Below are 25,547 nucleotides of genomic sequence, written 5' to 3' on the forward strand. Positions count from 1 at the left end.
CCACCTAAACAAAGACAGAAAAGGAAAACTCATCTCAGATTACCTGAGCAAAAAAATAAGTCACATCAGTAGCACATTTTTCTTGTTTTAAATACGTTTCCTTGCCCTCATGTAGGTTTTAGATCAGGGGATGGTGTAATAATAGTCTGTGGTTTGCAATAGTCTGTGAAGCTCTTTGAGACTCATGAGAGTGATTAAGTGCGTCACAAATACACATGACTTGACTTAATAATTGGTGAATCTTTCCAAATTCTTGGCAAAACCCCTGCCGACTTTAAGACCTGACTAAGCTGGGGCAGGCCACCAATACTATACAAAGGGGTGTATCATTTTTCATATGTGGTCGGGCATTTAAGAGGTTCCCCACACCTTTTTCAAATCTCACAACCATTTCGTGGCACAATTCATAAAAACAAATCAGTGTTTTTGATCTTTACAAGTTAACCGTTTGTTATTGCACAAAAAGACAGGCAGCGTGACGAACTTCACAGGCCGTTTCGGTTGCAGGCGACCATTTTGGCGCCAATTCTCATCATTAACCCTCCTGTTATGAAAGACAAGAGAAATAGAGTGCGTATTTCATATTGGAAAGTACAATTATCTCAAGTGCTTGAATGCATTCGTTTAACCTCTAGACATGAAAATAAATGGACGTGCCAAATTCTTAGATGTAGAAATTTCAAAATATTTGGAAAGTGTTTTTTTTTCCTGTTTTGACATGATGGCTTTTGTTTGAATTACAATTTTCAAATCATGTTTAAAGTACACATAAAAAGTTTACAGAGCGTAAAATATACTTGTAAGATATGCATCTTTAAGACCAGTATATTTTTTGACCACTAGGTGTCACTGTATTGTGTCGTGCAACCCAAAACAAGGGCTACAATAATAATAATAATAATAATTTCCTTTGTATTGTCATTCTTTGTAACAATGTACACAGAACGAAATGTCGATACACCTGACCCGTTGTAGCGAGTCGATGCAGCCGCAGCCAACAGAGGGCGCCGCCATTATACCAATTTGGTATGTCTCGGCCGAGGCGCGAACCAGCGACCTCCCAGTCTCAAAGCGGGCACACTACCATCTAGGCTACTAAGGAAGAATACTAACTACCGAGACTCAAAGTGAACAAAACACACAATTTTGCCTTTCTTTTTTCTGCCTAAACGTTTGAGGTTTCTGGGTATCCGAAGCAGCAAAACGGCACACAATGAATATATCCGACAGAGCTTGTTTTCGGCCAATCAGAACGCGAGGCAGACGACAGCCCGGCCCCTTTTGTATCACAGACAATGCATGGCCTGCTTCACCATCAACTCAATGTGGATAAGATCGATGGGAACCGAAACAAAAATATTTGTTCTACAGTATTTTGTTTTCATGACACTACTTTGGGTCGGTTAATTGTCAGTGAGAAGTTTGTAAGTTACCGTGGCCGGTTTACTTGCACTTTCTCTGAGTATATCACTGCGCCCACGTTAGCATATGACAAAAACAAATCCAAGCGAAGGTGGCGTTTCGTAATCAATATAAAACTTGTTATTTATGGGATGAATAGGATTTGCAATCTGTGATCCAGTACATCAAATTTATGAAGCTCATGATGCAATTTCCATTTGTTCCGCGTCCCCGACGAGAAACAAATGGAAATGACACTTCCCGTTTCATAAATTTGATAGTATACCATTATCCCTCACAAATCTGATTCTAGTTCTATGTGTGGTTAGTGCGCAAATTCTGACTTCCTTGTAGATCGCCAACATTTTGCATCTAGCCTCACAAGGTGATCAGTGTCTTTGGACAGCTTGATACCATGAATAGAACTCTGTAAATAGTAATTAAGACCCTCTGAAGATAAATTTCCATAATAAGGAAGAAATGATACAGCTATGATATCAGGAAAGAGCCGCTTGCTGTTGTTTCGGCCGCCCTATTTGCTCCGCGTGTGATACATGGATACCTTAACTATGATGGGCGTGGCTTAGCGCACTCTGTCGGCTCTACTAATTATGCCAGCTCCCTTTAAGTGAGGCTCATGTTTTTTCAAACGACATTTGTTGTTACCTATAACTATTTAAAAAAAAATGAAAGTTTGTATAATATATAATGTATATTTGCTTATTAATTATAAATATATTTAGTATATTTAAACGAGGTTTTTTGTGTAATAGTCTCTAGTGGTCTTTGCAGCTCTTTGAGACTCCTTGTGATTAAGGGCTATACAAATAAACAAGACTGGACTACACTATCCCTTTAATATAATATGCTAAACATGTGCCCGTTTTACTCATTTTTGTTTAGTTTTAAACTTTTTCTTAGAGGGATTAAGTTGAAAAATAAAAAACGTATTTTCATCATTCAAATTACAATCCACTTAAGGAAAACGTTTTAGAAATTAAAAAGAAAATTCTAAACATTCTTTGTATGAAAGAAAATTGCTTATCTTATAACAAACACTGTAATGTGTACAGATTAAAGACAAAAATGTTTCCTTCGATTTAATATCACCAATTTTACTTAAGTTTTCCCATCATTGTTTCTTAATATTTATTGAAAATATCCAACTTTATATTCAGCTACGATTACTGTATAAATAAGGCTTAGATTTTAGAATTACTCTCTGCCGCCATCTCCTGGCTCAAAATCATTATCGCAACTCATGCATCAAGAGCGTGCATTTATTTAGACGTCCTCTCGTTTTTTCATCTTTTTGGGTGATTTGGGTTAGCGTTTGGACTGTCTTCGAGCTACACTAACAAAAACTGTGGTGACGAGCACAAAGTCACTGTTCAACCCCCTTCCTTCAACCTAATGGGTAGCGCGTCACTTAACAGCGTGGAAAAAAAGTAAGATAATCGCAGTGGAAAAAATATAAAGGCTCTTAGAACTGAGTTGGGCATTGTTAACACATGCCTGAAAGAAAAGATATCTTCAACTTAAGGGTATATCAAATGACGCACCCTTCAATTTTCTTCCCTCCGATTTTAAGATAGCCCCAATAACTCTCTTAAATAACATAACAGGAGGATTAAAATAAGAAAATCCAAATAAATAAACATTAAAATACATATGGTCAAACATGAGGCGGAAACATTTAACATGCACGTGTTGGTGTGTGTGTGTGTACGTGTCAAAAAAGTTCATCAAATAACTAGAAGTTTTCTAGTTAAAATATAAAAACAACCTAGTAAATAGAACTTTGTATCGTCGTCGTATTTATGATAAGTTCTATATAGGGTTATAAATATTGAGTGTATAAGTACATCTGGTGTCTCTCACACACATACAGTATATACACACACAGCTGCCACGTCCACTCATGGTGGGATGGAGGCGGCAGACTTGGCCTCTATGTGCGATTGAGGGTCTGGAAAATTCTGGATATCTGCAGCATGACGGGGCCTGTTTCCGGGTCGTTCATCCACTGGGTGCTGTTCAAGGGGTTCTCCAGCATGTCCTCGAAGGCTGAACACAGACAAAATCTTTGTAATTAAGCTCAGCTAATGCAAAAGTGCTGCCCAGCGGGTACTTTTTGGCATATTGCCAAATTTCGGGTTTCGAACTTACACACAAAACCCCTCAAAATATTTCCCAAAAATCAACAATATACGAGACACAATTGTGAAAAGAAACCGATTATAATCAACCTTTTATGTTGTGCTTAAAAATAAAATCAAATGAAAAGAAAGGGTTGCTAAAATATTGCCCCCCTTTGAAATAATACTTCATACAATCTCCTTTTATGCGGTGACACTGTCATTGTTAGTCGTTTATGTCGACATTGGATCATTCAGAACTCATCGGAGAACCTTTGGAGTCAGTTTGCTGAGCTGAGAGAACAGGGGGTGGGCAATATTTTTGCAACACTCGTATTCTTTAACTAGCTAGATTCTGCTCATTCCATCTATGCCAGTCATATAATAATGACATCAGCAGGTGCAATGCAAGTTTTGGTGTGCAGTTGACCTGCCGAATATTTCCTTTTACTAAGCGGCCCCTTTTAATCCCTGCTATAGCACATAAACAGCTTATTATTTTGCATGTCCAAAAACATCTCAAATTCAATGTTTGCGGTGTTTGTCCTTGTGTAGAGTTGCGTCTCTAAGACGCCTTTCTGCTATTGGTTGACGTCACTACATGATGAAAATGCAGATATGTTCTTGGCTGAACTACCTCAAACAATGCCTTTCTCTCTCTTCATTCAGAATCGTGTATACTTTGTAAAGACATTCTGTGTGAGTGTAATAAAATACTGTAATTTTTGTGCTATACTGTACTTATTAGCTACATGTCCCAAGACTTACGGCATATAGCGACCTCGCGTTACGTTGTTTTCCATTTTTAGAGTGTAATAAATTTTTTTTGATCCTCTTTATGGTTTTTTACCCATGATGCATAACGAACAAATTAATTCCAATCAAACTTTGCAATCTTTGTGCATATGTAGAGTTGTGTCTATAATATGGCTGTCTGATATGGGTCAACGTCACATTAAATACTGGTGTGCTATTAGCAAAACTACCTTCCACGTTCCTTTCTCTTCTTTCAGTTTAAAAACTTGTGTGCTTCGTAAAGACTTTGGGATGCAATACAGTATTTTTTACTGCATTTATTCGCTATCGATTTGGAGGCTTGCAGTGATTCTAAAGGGGAAGCAAAAACATGATTACTATGGAAACGAAGCTTGCAATTATCAAGAAATACGAAGAAAGCACACAAATTTCTATTTCTACCCTTGTTAAGCTGCAATGCCAATGAGGACCGTTATTAAAAAATGAGGTGAATAAAGCAAGCTAATCTCACAATATTCACAAGAGGTAGTCTTAAAAAGTTTTATTTATTATCACGTGTCACGGTCTCACTACCCTCTGCATCCACCTGATACTTACATTAAAAGGCTTAAATCACGTTGCACTAATGGTAAATTAAATGTCATTTTCCCATTACATCACATACACCTATTTTATACTTAACTAGTACTTATTTCAAACTTTATATCTGGGGTACCGGTGTTTCAAAACACAAAAGCTTCGCATTACAGTGAGTTTTTAAGTACCTCTACACTTCAATTGTACTCTGCGATCCCCACCTCTGAACGGATTCATTTTGTATCCCACAGGTCTGCTGTATTCATGATTTGCGATTACAGTAAAAATGTGCATACCGAGGAGTGTCTTGGGATTGGTTAAGCCCAACTGGACCACCGGGTTCTCCAGGATGGCCTGAAAGAGCGGACTGTTTGTGTCGATGCCTTTGTCCAGGTCTTCTGCGGACGGCTTCTTGTCCCCCAGCAGCCACTCGCACTAAAATCAACCACGGGACACAAAGTACGCATGCCTCCCATTAGTCAATGCGCACGAGTTGATCTACTCCCATTCTAAACATCCCTGACTGTAACCATACATGCCAAACCTTTGACATTAAAAAGCGGTAGAATTTATCACAAACTATTTTTAACGAGCGAAACACCATCTTTTTATTAAAAAACAACAACCATGTGTTTGTTTAAAAGCGGGAGACATACTTTTACAAAAACGGAAATCAAATTCAATCACTGGATAGTGATGTGTCGTTTGCGGATGTAATGGCTCTATGTCAGTCAGTCAGTCAGTCATGTTTATTTGTGACGCCCTTAATCACAAGGAGTCTCAAAGGGCTGTAGAGACCACAGATTATTGCAAACGACAGACTGTTATTAGGGTGACACAACACACTCTTCTGTTCAACAACAGCTTTCACTGGTTTACCCCTGCGTGATTACCGTACTCAATTAACACCATGCAAAAAAGCTACCAGAGAAAAACAAGCCAGGCTTAAAACCAACATCAGAGATCAGTGTTTTGAAGCAGTCAAAGAGCCAAATAAGACTAAATAAAAACGAAGATAGCACTCACTCCTTTCAATTGAAGGTATCATAGCTTTCAAAGGCATATATGAAGGGTAGGATCAAAACACACATTTCCCAGGAAAGCAATATCAGTGTTGTGTGCATGCTCACTGGGCATTGATAGAACGTTTCGATGGGTAGGTGGAGTTTCAGAACACCGCTTCCTTACGAGACGCTTGTGATTGGTCAATACGCTTTGTTTTCAGTGAATTCTGTGTTGTTGACTTTAAATTTGTTGAGTAGATATTGGTTGACATTGTTTCGTATTTTAACCTTTTTATACATCTGAACTTGTCATGAAAAAAGGGACTTCACACGGTCTCCCCATCCGATCCATTGAACGATTAGGTGACATGAACGTGAAAGTTAAAACATAAATGCAACCTACCGCTGCATCTTGCTGGTTGTTGTTGACTTTGAGAGCATCGATGACCTGCTTCTCCTCAAAGCCCATCTCCATGAGTGCAAACACAGCCTGGAAAGCAGAGAGCTCAAGGGTTGGAACGTTGAGCCAATGACCCAAAATTGGAGAGTAAACAACAACGGAGAAGCACGCACTCTCGAGTCAGGCCTGAATTCTCTTTTCCTACGGATCTTCTTGAAAATATCTGTGAGTTCGTCTTGTTGCTGTTTGCTGGTACTGCTGCCGCTGGCCGTCTCGTCTGTATTGGAGAGGCTACTATGCTGCGCAGATGAACAGGACTGTGTTTTTGAAGAGTCCGCAGCTGACGTGCCGGCCGCGGCAGGATTCGGGTTAGCGGAGGCCCCGGCAGCTGCACAAGACGGGGAGGTTTCTTGACTTGGCAGCGGTGCGTCTACAGTCGGGTCGTCGATGTGCTCGATTAGCCATTCCATGGCCTGAGTCACCGACATGCTGCATAGAGAACATAAACAGTGAAATAAGTAAAAACCCTGAAAATTATTTGACACTATAAATCAGTGGTCGGAGGACCAGGCCGCACAGAAAGAAAAATAAGTTCATTTATATTTTACTGACACTGTAATGCTTCAGACTGAACCTGAACTGGGGGGTTTGAGCTTGAACATTTGAATTAAAATCAATGTGGTTCGCGCGGGCAGTTGCAGTTTACCTATCGGGCGGTGCAACTGTCCTGATGAAATTTAGGATTCCCGCCTGCCAAAAATACAGTGAGAGAGGATTTAAACAGACAACCCCGCAGGGCAGATCGAGCCCGTAGGATGATTTGATCAGGTCCGCCGTAAATTTTTGAGTATGTCAAAAAAAGAAGCAACTCTCTAGCTCATTTCTTTCAAAAGTAAATACAAACCAAATGTTCCTTCACGCCGCTAGAGGGCAGTACAAGGTGTAAAATGAGCTGACGTCCACCGTTTGGCAATGACACGAGTTTATACCAGGAGAATAACATTCGCAGCAAGATCATCCATCCATTTTCTGCTCCGCTTATACTCACTAGGGTCGCAGGGGTGCTGGAGCCCATCCCAGCCGACTTCAGGCAGTGGGCAGAGGACACCCAGAACTGGTTGCCAGCCAGTCGCAGGGCACACAGATAACTCACGTGCTCATTCACACCTAGGGACAATTTTGACCAGCTAATTAACAAGTCTGTTATTGGAATGTGGGAGGAAACCGGAGTGCCTGGAGGACAACCCACACCGCCGGAAAACATGCAAACTCTGCATGGAGAGGCTGCAGTAGCTGGAATTTAACCCTGGACCTCTGCACTGTGAGGCTGCGCGCTAACTACCCAGCTGCCATGCTGCGTAACATGATCAGTCCAACTAAAAATAAGACGGCAAACTCCCTTCACTTTTTACCACTACAAAACAACTTATTGGTTAATGCACACTTCCCAAAATGGCACTACCCCCCAAAAAAGAGAAAAGAAAAGTGGACGTGGAATGCAGGGTTTTCAGGGAAAAATGGACTAAGAACTGTTTATTCACAGAGTGACAATTGAGGCATGCATATTTGTTTCTGTACTTTCAACTTGAGTTTATGTTAATGTTTTTGGTGGGTTGGTTCAGACAAAAACTGCATCTCAACTGTTGGAATTAACAAATTGTTAACACATTCAATGCCAAAACATGAAAATCATTATTTTTCATTGTTTGTAAATAAATGTGTTGTGCTTAGAAAAGCTCTCTTATCATCCGTGATAATGATTTGTACAGTGGCCTACAAATGTTGGCTGATGATAAAGCATGGCACTGAAAGACAAAGGTAAACATTTGGTGTTTACATTATTTTTAACTGATCCAGCCCACCTAAGAACATACAGTCTGGATCCAGTCACCGGGCCTAATTGAGATTGAATATGCTAGAACGATTGTGAATTCTCTTGCGGATATGGAAAAACCTTTTGCGTACTATGCATCCTGAAGAATGGCATCCTTCGGGATCCAAGCATTCTCTACATTTGAGTAGAAGACGCATGGATCCCTAAATCTAGAAAACGACACAAAGACCATATAACACCAAAAGCTTTTCACATGATCGGTTCATTAATCGAATTTGTATTTTCTATTACTTGGCACACGAACCGACGTGGCGACCGGTGTATGTTGCTATTTAGCCACACAGAACAGAAGTCCGAGTTCAATTCCAGCTATAGGCCTCCTTATATGGGGTTTGCATGTTCTCACCATTCCTTTGGACACTCCGGTTTCCTTCCACATCCCCAAAATATGGCTGTCATGGGACCAGTACACCAGCGACCCTCGTTGGGGTAAAAGTTTCGGAAAATTTACGTGATTTTGGTTTGATGAGCACATCCAAATGTTCCACATGATCACACAGTGGATTCACGCTCGTTATTATTAATGCTCTTATCATTAAGAATATCTTAATCATTATCAATATTATTTTAGAAAATGTACAAGTCTGTTTAATGCGCCGTTGGGCTGGGCTGAGAAAATATCGTCAATGAACTGGTCCGTGGTACAGAAGAGGTTGCTGACCACTGCCATGAGTCAAAAGGAACACAGCATTTAAGCTGCCAAAAAAAGTCTAAAGGAAAGCCAATGAAATTAACGCCAAACGCACTGGTTAAGTCTGAGGGCTTTGATGGCTCTGCTCTCGGGGAAGCCCATCTCTGTGAGCTGCTGGAGGGCCGCGTCGTCCACTCGATCGTCGTCATCCTCATCCAGCATGTCTGTACTCAGATCACCAATCTGGGTTTAGGATAGAGAACTTTCCCAACCTTCTGTCTTTCGGTGTCACGGTGTGCTACCGTTGGCCTTTTTGAAAAGATCCACAGCTTCGGGGTTTAAGGCAAGGAGCTTCTGAGCCACTTCGATGAGGGACACCAGGATCTTTCGGAGTTCTGTCTGAAACTGGATAAGGTGAGAAAGATATTTTATTGACCCTTCTTTTGTAGACAGTCGGCCATACTGGTTGCATCGGTTTGATGTTATCATGGGTCTAGACTAATTTTGTTGGATGTTCGAATGAAAGAATGGGTAAGCCGTTGTTTTTTGTGACTTCACAGTTTATTTTAAAGTACTTAAAATCGATCCAATATGGCGGCGCGCACAAAAGCAGCAGCTCTTACTCTCCCATTCAAGGGAGTCTTTGGACACTATCCTTCTACAAGCAGAGTTTCTAACTGTATCTCACAAACGCCAGATCCATTACCGATGAAACAGATTACTTGGAGCTACACCTCGTGAAAAACCGACTGTTGGATTTCAATCATTGCGGAGACCTGGCTCAAAACAAGCGCACTGCCCGCTACATTGCTTGCCCTCCATTCACGTCTTACTATTGTGTAAAGACAATAAAGATAATTTATTCATACTGTTACCTGGTGAGTGGAGGCCAGAGCGAGAAGCCTACTTGCAATGCTCCCTTCAGTGATAGCGGATGCACGCCATAAACCCTTGTCGAAAATATTTGCATTTCTCTGACAAAATTAGCTCCAAAGAAAGCCCCACTTGTCCAGGAAAGACTGGCCAAAAAGAGTGCACCCTTATCCTGTAAGCGGAAGGCTCCGAATAAACCCAATGCTAAAGGACATTGCCAATGATGGTGTGCCGACAATTGGGGAAACCCACAACTATATTATTTTCGGTAAAATAATAGTCCTAGACGCGCTGTTTAAGGCAATACGAAAAATTCAAAATTTTTAAAAATTGCAGAAGTTTAAAGAAGGATTAACTCCTTTCTATAATAAGTATGAAATCCAACAGCAAAGTTCCATCGAAAAATACATTTAAATCGTTGAAATCAATCATTTTAAATGAGAGTATATATGCTATTTTTTGTCACAATCCACACTGCATGAGTTTCCCGGAATTAAATAAACTGTAGTGGAAATTAAGTACATTGTTATTTACAAATGTACAGTTGATAAACACCACAACAGATTAAATCTTAGAAAAGGAGAAAATATTGAGAGGAGAGAGAGTGAAAGAGAAAACAAGAATGAGAGAAAAAGAAAGAATGACACAGAGAAATATAAAGTGAGAGAGCGAGAAAGTTAGAAAGGGAAACAAAGAGAAGAGAGAAAGAGCAAGAGAAGAGAAAAAACAGGAAAGAGACAAATAGAGAAATCGATGGAGAAAAAGAATGAGAGAGAGAAAGAAATGTCTTTGGGAGTGGCGCCTGGCTTTGGCGACATCCAGTGGACACATTTAAAACTGCATCTCATTTTTCTTTTGTGCTTCCCTCAGCGTTGTCTCGGGGCCCGATTCAATCCCTTAGTGGACCTAATCTCGTCGGCGGCCTGTACGTTTGACACCACTGCCTTAAAACTCAGGAAGCTTTACCTTTACGAGCAAAACGAGTCTGACTCACGTCTCTGATGTTGTGCTGCGTGACGGTTCGATCCGAGTGGCGAGCGGGGAGGTGAGCAGTTGCTTTCAAGATGGCGTCCTTGTCCGGAGCCTTGTTGTCCTGCTTTTTCTGGCACGGACAAAAAACAGGAGAACGTTCATCAGGAATGCTTTTGCAGCTGAAAATATTCCCTTGACATCCTAAACAGGTGAACCGTGATCACATTTTGGATGATGCTTGGTTTATCAGAGGAAATGTAAATATAATAGTTTAATTGCACATGATCCTTTTAACAGTGGTACCTTCTCTTCTGCAGACACGTCTGCCATCTTGGGAGGCGTTGGCGGCGGTCTTTTCTTTAAAAGCAGCAGAACGTCTGAAAATAATATATAAATTGTATAAAAGTTTGTGAACATTTCATCGATTGCTCTCTTCCTACCTTTGTCTTTGAGATTTTCATCCGCCATTGTTTTGGTGTCGTTGAGCACTCGCTCAGTTCCAAGGTGAATGAGCTTGTGGTGGGTGAGCGTCTTGGGGTCATCCAAATTTCCGTGCATACACTGCCGGAAACAAACCACACGCACATAAATTACAATATATATGATATGATCAAAACATTAACTCATTCAATGCCAAACTATTGAGGAGTGTTTTTTTTACATTTTTATTTGTGATATCTCCAATATCTAACGATGCTTTCCAAAAACAAAAAGGCACTTTGTTTGCAAAATGAATGAATGAAGCATTAATTTGCAATAACTTTTCAGCACCAGATGTTTGCGGTGACGTGGTCACATGATTTCGGTCACCATGATGCTAGTGTTCCTGCGGACGTGCATGAAACATCGTTCCTCTCTACCCTGACCATGACTAAGGGACTTCCTTGATGTGAGGACAAAGATCTGATCAAAGACACTCCGTCCCTCTAACGGTGATTTTTAATACTGAAACCATTCCCAGAGGTCTAATACTTACGGACGAGATGTGCCAAACCTTATATAATAGTTTCATAAAATAAAACAACATTTTTTTTTTATATTTTGGCAGACGGGAACAATGCTTCTGAAAACGTATTTATACGTAATGGCATTGAATCAGCTCATACAGGGTTCACCAACTAGTTTAATACACATACAATGTGGCTTATTGTTATTGCACCATCTTTCATTACACTGTTGTTACGATGTACTTACAACTCTTGCGAGTCTCCAAGCACTACCTTGTAAATATTTGCCTCTTCACCCAAATATTCTTTTACTATTTTATTTATCTTTTTAAGTAAGATTTGCCTCATTCTGACTCAGTCTGATGCCAAGATTATAATTCATACGTTTGTTACCTCTCGTCTCGCTTACTGTAATGTATTCCTCTCCTGTCCCCCAAAATCTAGCATCAAAAGCTTGCAGCTAGTATAAAATGCTGGGGTGAATCTTTTATCAAGGACAAGTGAGTATGATCCTATTACTCCGATTTTAGCTAACTTGCATTGGCTCCCTGTCAGTTTAAAGTGTGATTTTAAGGTTCTGGTGGTAAATAACAATATTTTGCATGGACTTGCCTCCTCTTATATTTCTGATTTAATTGCTACTACTAGTGATTCTAAGCCTCAAAAAAGAGATCTGCAGGTTGGAGAGCCATTCGGGCACCGGTGCTGTGGAATGCTCTGCCCCCTGAGATTCAATCTGCAATCTCAGTGGAAGTGTTTAAATCTAGGATTAAGACACACTACTATTTTATTGCTTACAACTGATGTTGACCTAGAAGGATGAGCGTGGATGTTGCAAGGTGCATCCATTCTGAATATCAAACGGGCACTTGGAATTGATATTAGCCGTCATCTAGAACCTGCTTCATCGGTCAGGATTTTGGGGCAGGAAGCTGTGAACTGAACATTCCGTTATTACCTACATTAAATGTTGATGATGACCGTGTATTGTCTGCTGATGCAACATCCATTGCAGCCTGGGTTCCTGGAAGGGGGATTACCTTATGCGCGGCCCCTTCTCAAAGTTTCTTTATTGTCCTCATCAAAAGTTTTTGAGTTTCCCCTTGCCCTCATGTAGGTTTCAGATCAGGGAGTGCTGTAATGTGAGTCTGTGCAGCCCTTTCAGACTTATTTGTGATGAAGGAAAATACCAATAAACAACACTTGACTTGGAGGGCCACGACTAATCTAGTTGTAACCAATGTTCACTACGTTGTTGTCAAACACAATTCGAAATTCAAACATGACCACCACCACTTGATCTGCTTTAAATGCAGTGTGATGGATGAAGGTTCAAGTCTTTTTCCCCCATGTGCCCTATAACTATATAGCTACAAAGCTAACTTTTCTATAGGCCTTCAAACATGACTTGAAATTGGCTGGCATCGGCTCTCCCGATTCGAGAAAAACACATGACATTGAATGAGTTGAAAAAAAATAAACATGAATTATATTATAAAGCTTATGAGTGACCCATTTTTCATGTTGACAATATCTGTGTATTGTTTGTTATTGCAAGCCTGGTCATCCTGAAAGCGGGGGGGATTCACCTCAATGTTTCTTCATATACATACCGGTCAACCTATACGGTTTTACCGTACAAAGTACGTTTTTTATGCATTTTAAGACGAGTACGACGTACAAGGAAATCTGTACGAAAAAACGCAAATTTGTCAATGATGGGTACCATCCGGTATACACCGACTATGACGAAACGGCAAATCAATCAAGTCAAAGAAGTTCGCTACGGTAGCCTCTATCTTGGTATCGTTTTTTTCATTGCAAACAAAGCGAGCGGTTTGATGCTACTGTGCGCATGCGTCTGCCGCCTGGGGATTTCCCATCATGCAGCATTCCGAAAAAATAAAAATAAAAATAAAAATAAATAAATAAATAAATATATATATATATATATATATATATATATATATATATATGGTGTACGATTATTTTGTACGGGAAAATAAGAGTTTGTACGGGCATGGAGCCGTGGAGGTTGACAGGTATGCATTTACCTCATAGAGGTTTTGAGTTTTTCCTTGCCCTCATGTAAGTTTTAGATCAGGGAATGGAGCCCTTCGAGACTCCTCGTGATTAAGGGCTATACAAATAAACATAACTTAATTTTGAGTGCCTCGTTGTAACCAATGTTCACATAGCATATGAATAACCTATATCTTTTGTTGACAATATCTGAGTATTATTTGCTATTGCAACATCCATTGCAGCCTGGTCATCCTGGAAGGGGGATTACCACATGTGCGTTCCCTTCTCAAGGTTTCTTCATTTTCCTCATGTTGAGGTTTGTGAGTTTTTCCTTGCACTCATGTTGGTTTTAGATCAGGGAATGGAGGCATAATAGTCTGTGCAGCCCTTTGAGACTCCTCGTGATTAAGGGCTATACAAATAAAAATGACTTAATTTCGAGTGCCTCGTTGTAACCAATGTTCACATAGCATATGAATAACCTATATGTTTGTTGACAATATCTGTGTATTTTTTTTTTTGCAACATCCATTGCAGCCTGGTCATCCTGGAAGGGGGATTACCACATGTGCGTTCCCTTCTCAAGGTTTCTTCATTTTCCTCATGTTGAGGTTTGTGAATTTTTCCTTGTGTAGGTTTTAGATCAGGGGGTGGTGTAAAAATAGTCTGTAATAATAGTCTGGTTTGCAATAACCTGTGCAGCCCTTTGAGACTCTTTGTGATTAAGGGCTATACAAATAAAAATGACTTGACTACGTGCTTATTCAAGACAATTCTTAATACTAAATTTAAACATGTACACCATCACCATCATTTGAACTGTTTAAATGACGTCGAAATTGAAACCCAAAAACAAAGACTCTTGACGTCCTCAGTGTTATGACCTCAAAAGTACACAAGCGTAAAGGAGGAGAAAATCCAATACAGTACTAGAGTGCAGGGTGTAATAATAAACGTCATAAAAATAGCCCCCCCTCAGCCCAAACAGGGAAAGTTAGCCCTTAGCATCGAAGGGGGGTGAGACCAGACTAAAAATAGCAACCCGCCTGCTCGCCATTTCAATTCAATTAACTATAAATACGACACTGACATTCTTAAAGGGAAAAACGACGCCATTAAAAGGGGGAAAACCTCACATGTTTCAAGCACTTCTCCTTGAGTTTCTCCACCGTGCTGTCTTCCGGGATCTCCTCCAGCCACTCGGCGCCGTCCACGGTGCAGATGTGAATCTTTAATACTTTCCCCGCAAACATTTTTTCCTCCTGGACGAACATGACGGCCCCAGTTTTGAGGGGGTTTTAGACTAGAATGAATTACACCATTCAGCTCCTCTTCCCCTCACTCCTCCTCCTTTGGCTAGCTAAAGCGCTGTGTTCCAGCTAGGCGGCTAACAGCTAAATATTTCAGCAGAGGAACATTTTTCGGGTAGTAAAAGGCCGCCGAGTTGGCTCCAAGTCCCGGCCGACACGATTGTCTTATTTCCGCGGCGTGTCTCCTTCAGGCTTTTCGGTTACCTGGTGCTAACGACGAGATCCGATGACAGCGAGGCGAGCTTATTTTTACTGTCATTGGTCACCTTTGAACTTAGGCAGTGGTGGGAGAGGTGCACCCTGGGAGTTGAAGTTTTACGTTACTTTTTAGATATGAGAGCGAGGGTGGGTGTCAAAGTCATTTTAGCTCGGGGGGGGGGGAGCGTGGTAAGAAATAAGTCATGGAGGTGGGGAAGGTTTCTATTACATTGATGAGAAAGAAAGAGATAAATAAATAAATAAATAAATTTATATAGGAATAAAGAAATTAAAAAAGAAAGAAAGTAAGAAAGAAAGAAAGAAAGAAAGAGAGAAAACTAGAACAAAAAGAAGAGAAACAGAAAAAGAAAGAGAGTAAAAAGGATACATACAAAGAGAATGAGTGATAAAGATATAGAGAGATAGAGAAAGGAAGAAAGAGAGAAAGAAAGAAAGAGAGAAAAAATAAAGGAAGAAAGAAAGAAAGAAAGAGGCAGAATGAAAAGGAGATGAGAGAGAAAAAGAAAAAGAGAGAAAGAAAGGAAGAAAGAGTGATTAGGGTCGGGAGAGGGGGGGAAACAAATAAAGAAAGAGAGAGAAGAGAGAGAGGCAGAACGAGAAGAAGGAGAGCGAGAGAGAGAGAAACAAAGATAGAGAGAGGAAGGGAGAAAGAGTGAATAAGTAAGGGAGAGGAGGAGACAATGAGAGAGAAAGAGAGAAAGAGAGAAAGAAACAGGAAACAAAGAAGAAAGAGAAAGAGTGATAAATAAAGAGATAAATAAATAAATAAAGAGATAAATAAATAAATTTATATAGGAATAAAGAAATAAAAAAAGAAAGAAAGAAAGAAATTAAAGAAAGAAAGAAAGAAAGAAAGAAAAGAAAAATGTGAAAAAAATAATAGAGAAAAAATGATAAGAAAAAAAGAGAAAATTGATTTTTTTCACTCCTCGTTTTTGTCTTTTGCTCTTTTGGATTTCTTTCTTCTCTTTCTTTCCCTTTTCTTTCTTTTTCTCCATTTTCCCTTTTATTTTCCTTCTTTTCTCCTCCTCATTATTCACATTTTCCCTTTTTCCTCCCTTTCTTATTTCTTCTTCCCAATTTTCCATTCCTTTAATGAACCCTTTTCCCTTCTTTTTGTCTTTCTGTGAGAAAGGCTGGGCAAAAAATGGAAGAAAAGGATGCTTTTTGCTCTCTTTCACTCGCCATAGTTTGCAGTCTTCCTTGGACTCATTTATGGTTGGTTGCACTACACATTACAGCGACATCTACTGGACAAATATAAAACACTGTCCCTTTAAGAAGAGCGTTTTTGTTACAGGGATATCTATGATATTATCGGCCCCTATCTTCTAGTGAAATGGGTTCAAATACATATTCTGAATTTCATGTACGTATAGCAAACCGGGTGAAAACATGAGTAGGCCTGGAGAGAGATGGGCGCCACCAGGCTGCACTTGCCCAAGACACACCACAGGAAATGGAGCCCCGACAACCCAATACAGTGGTCGTAAAATTTCTTCTACGTAATGACACTCTTCATCCAGCAGAGGGAGACATTAATGAAACAAAAGCGCCACCCCTAATGATTATGAGAAGTTAACAAATTCTGACCTAATATTTGTAAAGTTATCAAGCATGAAAATGGATCCTTTCTTAAAAACGTAAGAAGGAATTACCGTATTTGTGTATAACGCGCACCCCTATTTTTTAATTAAAAATCAGTAAATAATTTTGTTCGACTTTTTCTCAGCTCAAGCATTAAAACAGACTATCTTTGAATACATTTGGCCGGGATTCGAATTATTTATTGACAACTATGAAGACAATAACGACACAAAATTAACTATGTATTTATTTCAACCCATTTAAAGTCTGATTCATTATTAAAGACATTGAAAAGAGTTTTTTTGTGTGTTTGTTTATGTCTTTTAGGACGGCTTTCTGTATTCTCCATTCTCTAACTTTTGTGTCTGGTACTGTGATTAAAATAGTGCGGTATTGAGATAAAGTCTAATGCTCGTAAGTATGGGCGTAACTAGCCCGTAACTGGGGGTGCACATGCACCCCCAAATTCTAACCCAAGCACCAACCCAAAATTATAGCATTTATAAAACTCTTTCCTCTAATAAAGGACAAATTACGCTTGAATATGATGAAATATGTACGAATTTTTATTTTTTTAAGGGGAAAAAAAATGATGAACAACACACAGCGCAGCGTCGGAAATACTCCATTGTCTTGGGATGGTTCAGTCCGTTTGATTCCTAGCATCTCTTTTTATATTTAGTTTTGTATTATGACTGTAATTCTATTTTTTTTAAATATATTTTTGTAGAATTTCTGCAGTTAGGTTTTTGTAGTATTTCTTTATTTTTGTAGTATTTCTGTCAAAATATGTATGTAGCAGTATTTTGGTATTATGATATGACTGTAGTATGGTTTTAGTAGTATTTTTTTAAGTGTTTCCATACTAGTATATTTGTACTATTTCTTTAGTATTTTTATATATTACTGTTGTTTTTGTAGTAATATCTGTCGTAATATTTATGTAGAAGTATTTTTGTAATCCAGTATTACTGTAGTGTTTTTGTAGCATTTCTGTAGAAGTGTTTTTGAAGTGTTTCCATGCTAAGTATATTCGTAGTAATGCTCAAGTATTTCTTAATATTACTGTGGTTGTATTTTTGTAGTATTTCTGTCGTAATATTTATGTAGAAGTATTTTTGTTATATAGTACGACTGTGGTGTTTTTGTAAGATTTCTGTAGAAGTATTTTAGAAGTATTTCCATACTAGTATATTTGTAGTATTTTCTTTATAGATCCCCAGTGCTGTGGAATGCTCTTCCCCCTGAGATTCAATCTGCAACCTCAGTGAAAATGTTTAAATCTAAGCTTAAAACACACTTCTATTCTATTGCATATGAATAACCTATATTTTATGTTGACAATATATGTTTATTATTTATTAATGCAACATCCATTTTTGGCCTGGTCATCCTGTAAGGGGGATAACCTCATGTGCGGTCCCTTCTCAAGGTTTTATTTTTCTCATGTTGAGGTTTTTAAGTTTTCCCTTGCCCGCATGTAGGTTTTAGATCAGGGGATGGTGTCATAATAGGCTGTCGGTTGCAATAATCTCTGGTCTGTGCAGCCCTTTGAGACCCCTTGTGAAAAAGGGATAAACAAATGAACATGACTTGACTTGTAACTGCAAATAAAAGTACAAAAACAGAAAGAAAAAAATAAGTACAAACAGGTGTTTATTAAACAGAAACATATTTTCTTTACACTGAATTGACATGAACAAAACCTCAGTCTTAACTTTCCTCGTTTTTAGGCTTTTTCAAAGGAAACAAACACTACCAGAGTGCATGTTTATCACCGTGTCAATATACTGTACACTCATTTTGTAAGAAAACAGTTAAGAACACACCTAAAATGATTTTAAGCTTTGAGACATCAGATTTTTTCAACAAAATCTTGCTTACAATGGGAACGCATGAACTATTCACAATAGGGGAGGACACAGCCATAGGCTTAAACTACTCGGAGGGCGGTGTTGTTTCCTATTGACCCTTCCTTTGACATTAAGCAGAGGTGCTTAATAAGAAAATAAACTATATATATATATATATATATATATATATATATATATATATATATATATATATATATATATATATATATATATATTGCCAAAACACTTCATTGACAGTGGAGGTTTCCTATGGAAGCCCCCCCTCAGAATACAACTTTATAAACAAAGATTATACAAAAGAAACAACAAAGCTATTAGAATAAATAAATAGCCAGTGTATGTATGGAAAAGAAAATAAACCCCCCCAAAAATAAGAAGAAACTGCATTTTACCATTACTTTCTCTAGTCAGTTGTGTTTAAATAAAGGCATGAATAAATAGATTTGAAAATAAAGATGAAAGGCTTTGTTGATGGTCAAAATTTTGATTTTCTTTCAACAAAATGGATCAATTTTTTAGAGTAAGGTACCTTATCTCTAAATATGAGGCTATTAGGCTTTCATGGGAATTTTAAGAATGAACCTAAACGCAGTACAATATTGACAAAACGTTAAAATGATTTTAAAAATGGATGTTTTCTGAAATTAATTATTCTGATGTCGGATTAAATTTGAACAGCCAAGGGTCCGATATAATACAATCATTTATATTTATTATTTCACCTTCTTGAGGTTACAATGCACTTTAGGTTTATTCTGAAAATTAACACCGAGCCCAAAAGTCCATTTTTGGGAGTAATGTGTTGGCTCATAAAAAATGCTATAAAATAATATAAAGAATCGAGATTTTTCAATAAAACAAAAATATTGCAGGTCGCTTTTACTAAAGGGACATCATTCTTATTGTGTCTTCAATCTGGCTAAATAAGTGCAAAACAAAAACAAAACAGAAACTCCATTTTCCATTACCTTCACTGACATGATTACCAATATGCATCACCTGTGCCCGCTCCTTTGCTCCAACTGCCTCGGACTCTGATTGGCTCTCTGTCCCTATTCATACCCACTCCTATCTGTCCCCTTTTATAAGTCCGTCTGCGAACCTCGGTTAACACTAGGAAAGCCTTTTTCGACCCTGACTCCCACCTGTTTTTTGCTCCTGTCTGTCCCCCGGCTTCGACCCGTTTTTGATCCTGACCACGTCTACTCCCCCGTCCCGGCTTTGGACCTCTTTTTGTCCCCGACCACGTTTCCTCTCCTTTCCTGGCTTACGACTCGCTCCCGACCCTGACCACGTTTTTGCTCTCTGTCCCGGCTACTGACGCGTTTTTCCGTACCCGACACCGCCATCGCTCACCACGGAAGATCCACTTCCGCGTTCAGAGGGACCTGCGTCCAGCAAACACCGGATCGTGGGCGCAACCCTTTCTCTTTCTTCCAATAAAACTTGTGAGAAACGCAACACAAGTGGGTCCTGTCTCCGTTCTGGTCCTGACATTCTCTTGTGTTTAAATAAAGGGATGAAGAAATACAATTGAAACAGAAAATATAAACTGAAAGGCAGATTTTTTTTGTTGGTAAAAAGATAATGTCCAACATTGAAAGTGATCAATTTTTAAAAGCAAGTGACCTTACTCTCCAAAAATGAGGCTATTGCGCTTTCATTTGAAATTTGAGGATGAACGTAAATGCATTACAATATTTATAAAACCTTAAAAATACCATCGGAATGTAAGAAATTGATTTCTTCTGAAATCGATCAATCTGATTTTGGGCTAAATTTCAATTGCCCCAGGGACCCATATACTAAATGTTACAAAAGTGAGTATACCCCTCAGATTTCTGCAGCAATTTCATTATAATGTTAATTGAAAAACACTGAAGAAACATCGGTTTGACACAATGAAAGGTAGTCTGTGTAAAGCTTATATAGCAGTGTGAATTGATTTCCCCCCTCAGAAAACTCAAAATGTAGCCATTAGTGGTTAAACTTCTGGTAACAAAAGTGAGTACACCCTTAAGTAAAAGTTCCTGAAGTTAAATATTTTGTGTGGCCATTATGATTTTGCAGAACCACCTTAATCCTTCTGGCCATGGATTTCACCAGAGCCTCACAAATTGCCACTGGAATGCTCTTCCACTCCTCCAATATGAGCTGGGGGGATATTTTAGATCTTGTGCTTCCCTAACTTCTACTCGAGGATGCCCCAAAGATGTTCTACTAGGTTTAGATCTGGAAACATGCTTGGCCAGGTCATATCCTTTAACCTTAGCCCGTGGTCATCTTAAAGGTGTGTTTGGGGTCATTGTCATGCTGGAACATCACCCTGCGATCGAGTTTCCGGAGAGAGGGGATCATTCTCTGGTCCAGTTTTTCACAGTACATGCCTGAGTTCATATTTCCCTCAATGAAATGCAACTCCCCAACTCCAATTGCACTCATGCAGCCCCAAACCATGACATTCTCACTAGCATGCTTTGCTGTAGGCACGACACAAATATCTTTGTACTCCTAACCTGGTTGTCGCCACACATGCTTCTCACCCTCTGGACCAAATAAATTAATCTTTGTCCTGTCAGACCAGGGGTTATATTTCCTGTAAACCATGGCCTTTGTTGACATAAAGTCAGCAAACTTTTGGCAGGCTTTCTTGTAGACAGACTTCAGAAGAGGCTTCTTTCTTAGGCGACAGCCATACAGACCAATTTGATGGAGTGTGCGGCATATGGTCTGAGTACTCACAGGCTGACCCTCCCATCTTTTCAATTTTTTGGCACCCCTGTGCCTATCTCTCTTAGATCGCATTTGGATGTGAAGCTGTGCACGTCCACTCAGCTTCTTTGAACGTCCAAAACGAACCCTGTTGTGAGTGCATACTGATTTTTTTGAAATGCTGGAGGATCTAGGCCGCTATATTGAAGCTCAACTTTAGGGTGTTGCCAATCTTCTTATAGCCTTGGCCAGCCTAATGTAGTGTCACAATTTTTTTAAGGTCCCTGGAGAGTTCCTGGCCATGGTGCGTCATCTTGGGAGTTTCAGTGATCAGTAGACAGAGTGTGAGAGCTGTACTACAAGTTGAAAACTCCTGCTCCCCATTCACACCTGAAAACTAATAAGAGTAACAAGTCACATAGTTATTTGGAGGGAAAGTGACAAGCAGTGCTTTGTTTGCACAATTAGGGGTGTGGTGTTTTTGGGGTTTACTCAATTTTGTTGCCTGGGGCTATATTTTGAGTTTTTTTGAAGGGAAAAAATACATTTACACCGCTATATCATCTTTACACAGCCTTGTTTTCATTGTGTCAAAGAAATGCTTCTTCAGTGTTGTTCTATTAAACGTTATGATGAAATGTGAGGGGTGTACTCACTTTTGTGACATACTGTACTGTAATACAATTCTTTATATATAGAGTAATATTTCAACTGCTTGAGAAAGTTACACTTTAGGTTAATCCTTAAAGTTTAAGAGAGCCCAATAGTCCATCACTTTAGGAAGTAATATGTTGGCTCATCAAATTTGTTATAAAAGAATATTTAAAAAAAAATCTCGATTTTTTTTTTTGAAACAAAAACAAGGTCACTCTTACAAAAGGGAACATAAATCTTAGTGTGTCTCAAACCCAGCTGAACAAGTGCAAAACAAGACTATACCAAAAAAAGAAGAAACTGCATTTTTCATTTCCCTCTCTCCAGGCCGGGATATCTTCTAATAAATGCATCCATAAATAAAATTGAAAATATATGTATGAAAGGCATGTGTTTTTGTTGTTAAAACAATATTTTCTAACAACCAAAGGGATCCATTTTTTATAGTAATGCAGTTTACCCTCCAAAAATGAGGCTATTAGGCTTACCTGTGAAATTTTTGGATGAACCTAAATGCACTACAATATTGAGAAAAACCTTGAAATGACCTTGGATGAACATAATAAACTGCCGTCCTCTAAAATCAATCAATCCAATCCTGAGCTAAATTAACTGATGGCTCCATATAATAGTGTTTTTTAAAAATATTTATCATTTTACCTGCTTGAGAAGGTTACAATGCACTTTAGGTTCATCCTGGAATTTGAACGCCAAACCTAGACGTAAGATCTAGACCCAACCTGAAATTTGGGTCAGGCCTAAAATGTTAATTATTATGGTTGGGTTCGGGCCAGGCTTTTCCATTGCTGACTTTATAAAACAAATTACCTACATGTCACTGTTCTTTGTTTCTCTTTCTTGTGGAAGATCCGGGCGATGGAGTCCGCCCCCCTCTCGCACCAATGAGCCAACCTCTGCGTGCTTTTTGGCGCGAAAGTGGGGAAAAAAACGACTGTTAAGATCATCCACAAAGAAAAAAAAACAAAGAACAATGACGGGTGGATATTTTAAGAAAAAAGTCAGTGAGAAAGAAGGCCTCCTTAACTCGAGTCCTCACCAATAAATATTAAAATTAAGGTTCACTTCGAGCTCGGTCCCTAAAATCAAGTCAATGTGTTGGGCTTAGGCTGTGGCCAGGCTAAAATACCTGCTGGACCGGTCTTACCTCTAGCCAAGCCCAACAGTCCATCATTTTTGGAGGTAATATGTTGGCTCATTAAATGTTGCTACTCTCGAGTTTTTCAAACAAAAACATGGCGGGTCCCTCATTCAAAAAGAACCTAAATCTTAGTGTGTCTTCACTGGGCTGAATAAACGACAAAACAAAACTCAAATACAAAATGGGCGGTCTATTTTTCACTTGAACTGTTCTGGACGGTGTCCCATTTGTGCTGGCATGCTGGTGGGCGGGCTAGAGATTCCTTCCGACCAGTCCGACATGTTGGAATGTGGCGAGGAGCTTGACCACTGGTCCGGTGAACCCGGCGAGGGCGTCAGGAAAGGGTCTGGCACCTGGACTTGATGGCTGGGCGTGTTGCCGTCGACGGGACCCGAGTAGCTGTGCTGCGAAGGCGGCGTGAGGAATTGTGCGCTCAGGGCGACAGGCATGATCTGAGCCTCCTGAGGCAGGATGGTGCGAATGGGAACGGCGCCTTGCTGGAGCTCTGTTAGGCTCAGGTCAGAGTTGATGAAGTTCTGATTCTGGAGTTGCTGAAGGTTCTGCATCTGCTGCATGACGGGATTGAGGCGGTTGCCGTGGACGCCCGCGTAGCTTATCATCTGAGGGTGCCCGTTGTGGGTGCTCGTGAGGACGGGATGGTGACCGGCGTCCCTCATGGCTCCGAACTGCATCCTGGACATCCAGTCGCACGGGCCTGCAGAAGCTGACACGGGCATGTGGCTGAGACGGGGAAGAAGCGGGTCGAACTGCATGCGCGCCAGCTCCTGCTTGCTCGGCATGACCATGTGGCCCATGTCCGCCATGGTCTGGAGGTGGCCCAGTGCAGCTGTGGTCATCACAGGTGGGGACGCCGCGTCCGAGCTGTAGCCGTGGGGCGACTCCAGCGAATCCACAGGGGACAGAACGGCCGAGCTGTCCAGCAGGCTGCCGGGCGGCTTGGCGTCCTGTGTGTTCTTCTTCTTCACTTTCATGTCTTTGGCCTCCTTGCAGACTTTGGCAGCGGGTTTTCGAACTTTTTTACCGCACCCCGGACCCTGAGGTTGTCCCTGCTTTATGCTAACCAGGTAGCCGTTGGGAGAGCAAAGCTGGGGCGACAAAGTGGTGGACATGGAGGCTCCGTGCACAGGAGGACTGCGCACCAGGTTGTACTCGTCCAAAAGACGCACAATGTCGTGGTGCATTCGCTCTTGGGCGATGTCTCGGGGAAGTCGGTCCATGTGGTCCGTGATCTCTCGATTGGCAAAGAGCTCCAGCAGGACTTTGGCCGTCTCATAGCTTCCTTCCCGGGCCGCCAGGAAGAGCGGTGTCTCCTCCTGAAGTTCAAACAACATCAAAGGGAATGTAAATGTAAATGTTCTGCATTTTTATAGCGGTTTTCAAGTCAATGAAGATCTCCCAAAGCGCTTTACCCATTCACACACACACTCACACACCAATAGCAGCTATGCAGCCATGCAAGGCGCCGACCTGCTTATTGGGGGCATTAGGGATTCAGTGTCTTGCCCAAGGACACTTCGACATATAACTCGGAGGAGCCGGGAATCGAACCTGCGACCTCTTGATCCCAAGATGAGCACTTTACCTCTTGAGCTACTGCAGCTGTTACTAATCCCTCACCTTGATAATTGATCGTCCATCCACTAATCCATCCATCCTAAATGTCTTTACTATAAATTTGTCATGTTTCTGTTGTATCATTATTTCACTTAAAGGTGGTGTTTGAAATTTAAACTTCTGCTACTCTCTGCCGCCATGTCCTGGCTTACAGTCAAGATCGCAGCTTCAAAGTCTTTAAAAAATCTTTTTAAGGGTTTTGGTAGGCGTTTGGACTTAATTTGAAGTGGGCCTTTTCTTACTTTCACTATTTTCAGGCTACACTAACAAAAAACACAGGAACGAGCAGGAAATCACTCTCCCCCCTTCCTTCCAGTCCTCCTTTTCCTACTTCCTAATGTTGTGAGTTCCGGCAAAGCGGTGCTAAATGTAAGATAAAAGCAGATAGGCACGATGGGAAAAAAGGATAAAGTCTCGTCCCTTTGTTCTGTTTTCTTTCTTTTCTAGTTTCTTGTGTGGACTGTTTGTTGGTGGATTAGTGCCCACTTTTAGATTTGTTACTTTATTCCTTGCATTTCCTTCTTTTAATCTTTGGCTTGGACTATGTCAGGTTTGGTTTTGTTGGGACAATTTTCTGTTTTATGATCCCTTGTATGTTTGTCACTTTGTACCCTCATTTCTTATTACATACTATCCCTCTTTTTGAGCAACCCTGCCTCCAGTTCCTGCTTCCCCCACATGGGTCCATCACCTCTAAAACTCAACAATATTACTGATATGTGTATTTAGTCAAATATCTTTTAAAAGTATTATTTTTAAAGCTTCCTTTTTCCCCTAACA

The 25,547-nt window shown here is 40.1% G+C and overlaps 2 protein-coding genes across 3 annotated transcripts in view; both read right to left on the reverse strand.

Annotated features, from left to right (window-relative positions):
- Nucleotides 1–2,609: 2,609 nt before the first annotated feature.
- Nucleotides 2,610–15,194, reverse strand: ubac1 (UBA domain containing 1). 2 transcript variants are annotated; one of them, XM_088336525.1, is made up of 11 exons: nucleotides 14,754–15,194; nucleotides 11,086–11,206; nucleotides 10,949–11,022; nucleotides 10,668–10,775; nucleotides 9,103–9,205; nucleotides 8,916–9,024; nucleotides 6,449–6,764; nucleotides 6,279–6,365; nucleotides 5,168–5,306; nucleotides 4,526–4,646; nucleotides 2,610–3,468 (listed from the first exon to the last, which is right to left on the reverse strand). In XM_088336525.1, exons 1-10 carry the CDS (start codon nucleotides 14,889–14,891, stop codon nucleotides 4,549–4,551), a joined length of 1,293 nt encoding a protein of 430 aa, XP_088192651.1. In that variant the 5' UTR covers nucleotides 14,892–15,194; the 3' UTR covers nucleotides 2,610–3,468; nucleotides 4,526–4,548. The 2 variants fall into 2 exon arrangements, with proteins under 2 accessions (XP_088192651.1, XP_088192650.1); XM_088336524.1 differs by lacking the exon at nucleotides 4,526–4,646.
- Nucleotides 15,195–21,386: 6,192 nt separating this feature from the next.
- LOC148366103 (neurogenic locus notch homolog protein 1-like) overlaps nucleotides 21,387–25,547 on the reverse strand; it is a 96,618-nt gene continuing 92,457 nt past the window's right edge. Inside the window, exon 34 of the mRNA XM_088336526.1 lies at nucleotides 21,387–24,466. Within this exon, the coding sequence (XP_088192652.1) occupies nucleotides 23,330–24,466 (1,137 nt within the window). The 3' untranslated portion in view covers nucleotides 21,387–23,329. The remainder of the gene's footprint in view (nucleotides 24,467–25,547) is intronic.

The sequence above is a fragment of the Urocampus carinirostris genome, chromosome 5, assembly GCF_059441175.1.
Source record: "Urocampus carinirostris isolate Australia breed hairy pipefish chromosome 5, RoL_Ucar_1.0, whole genome shotgun sequence".
NCBI lineage: Eukaryota > Metazoa > Chordata > Actinopteri > Syngnathiformes > Syngnathidae > Urocampus > Urocampus carinirostris.

Coding starts and splice junctions, on each gene's coding strand:
- ubac1 (XM_088336524.1), bottom strand. CDS start 14,891: ATGTTCGTCCAGGAGGAAAAAATGTTTGCGGGGAAAGTATTAAAGATT. Junction 9,206..10,667: donor CGCAGCACAACATCAGAGAC/GTGAGTCAGACT, acceptor CACCTTATCCAG/TTTCAGACAGAACTCCGAAA. Junction 5,307..6,278: donor ACAACCAGCAAGATGCAGCG/GTAGGTTGCATT, acceptor GGTTGATTTTAG/TGCGAGTGGCTGCTGGGGGA.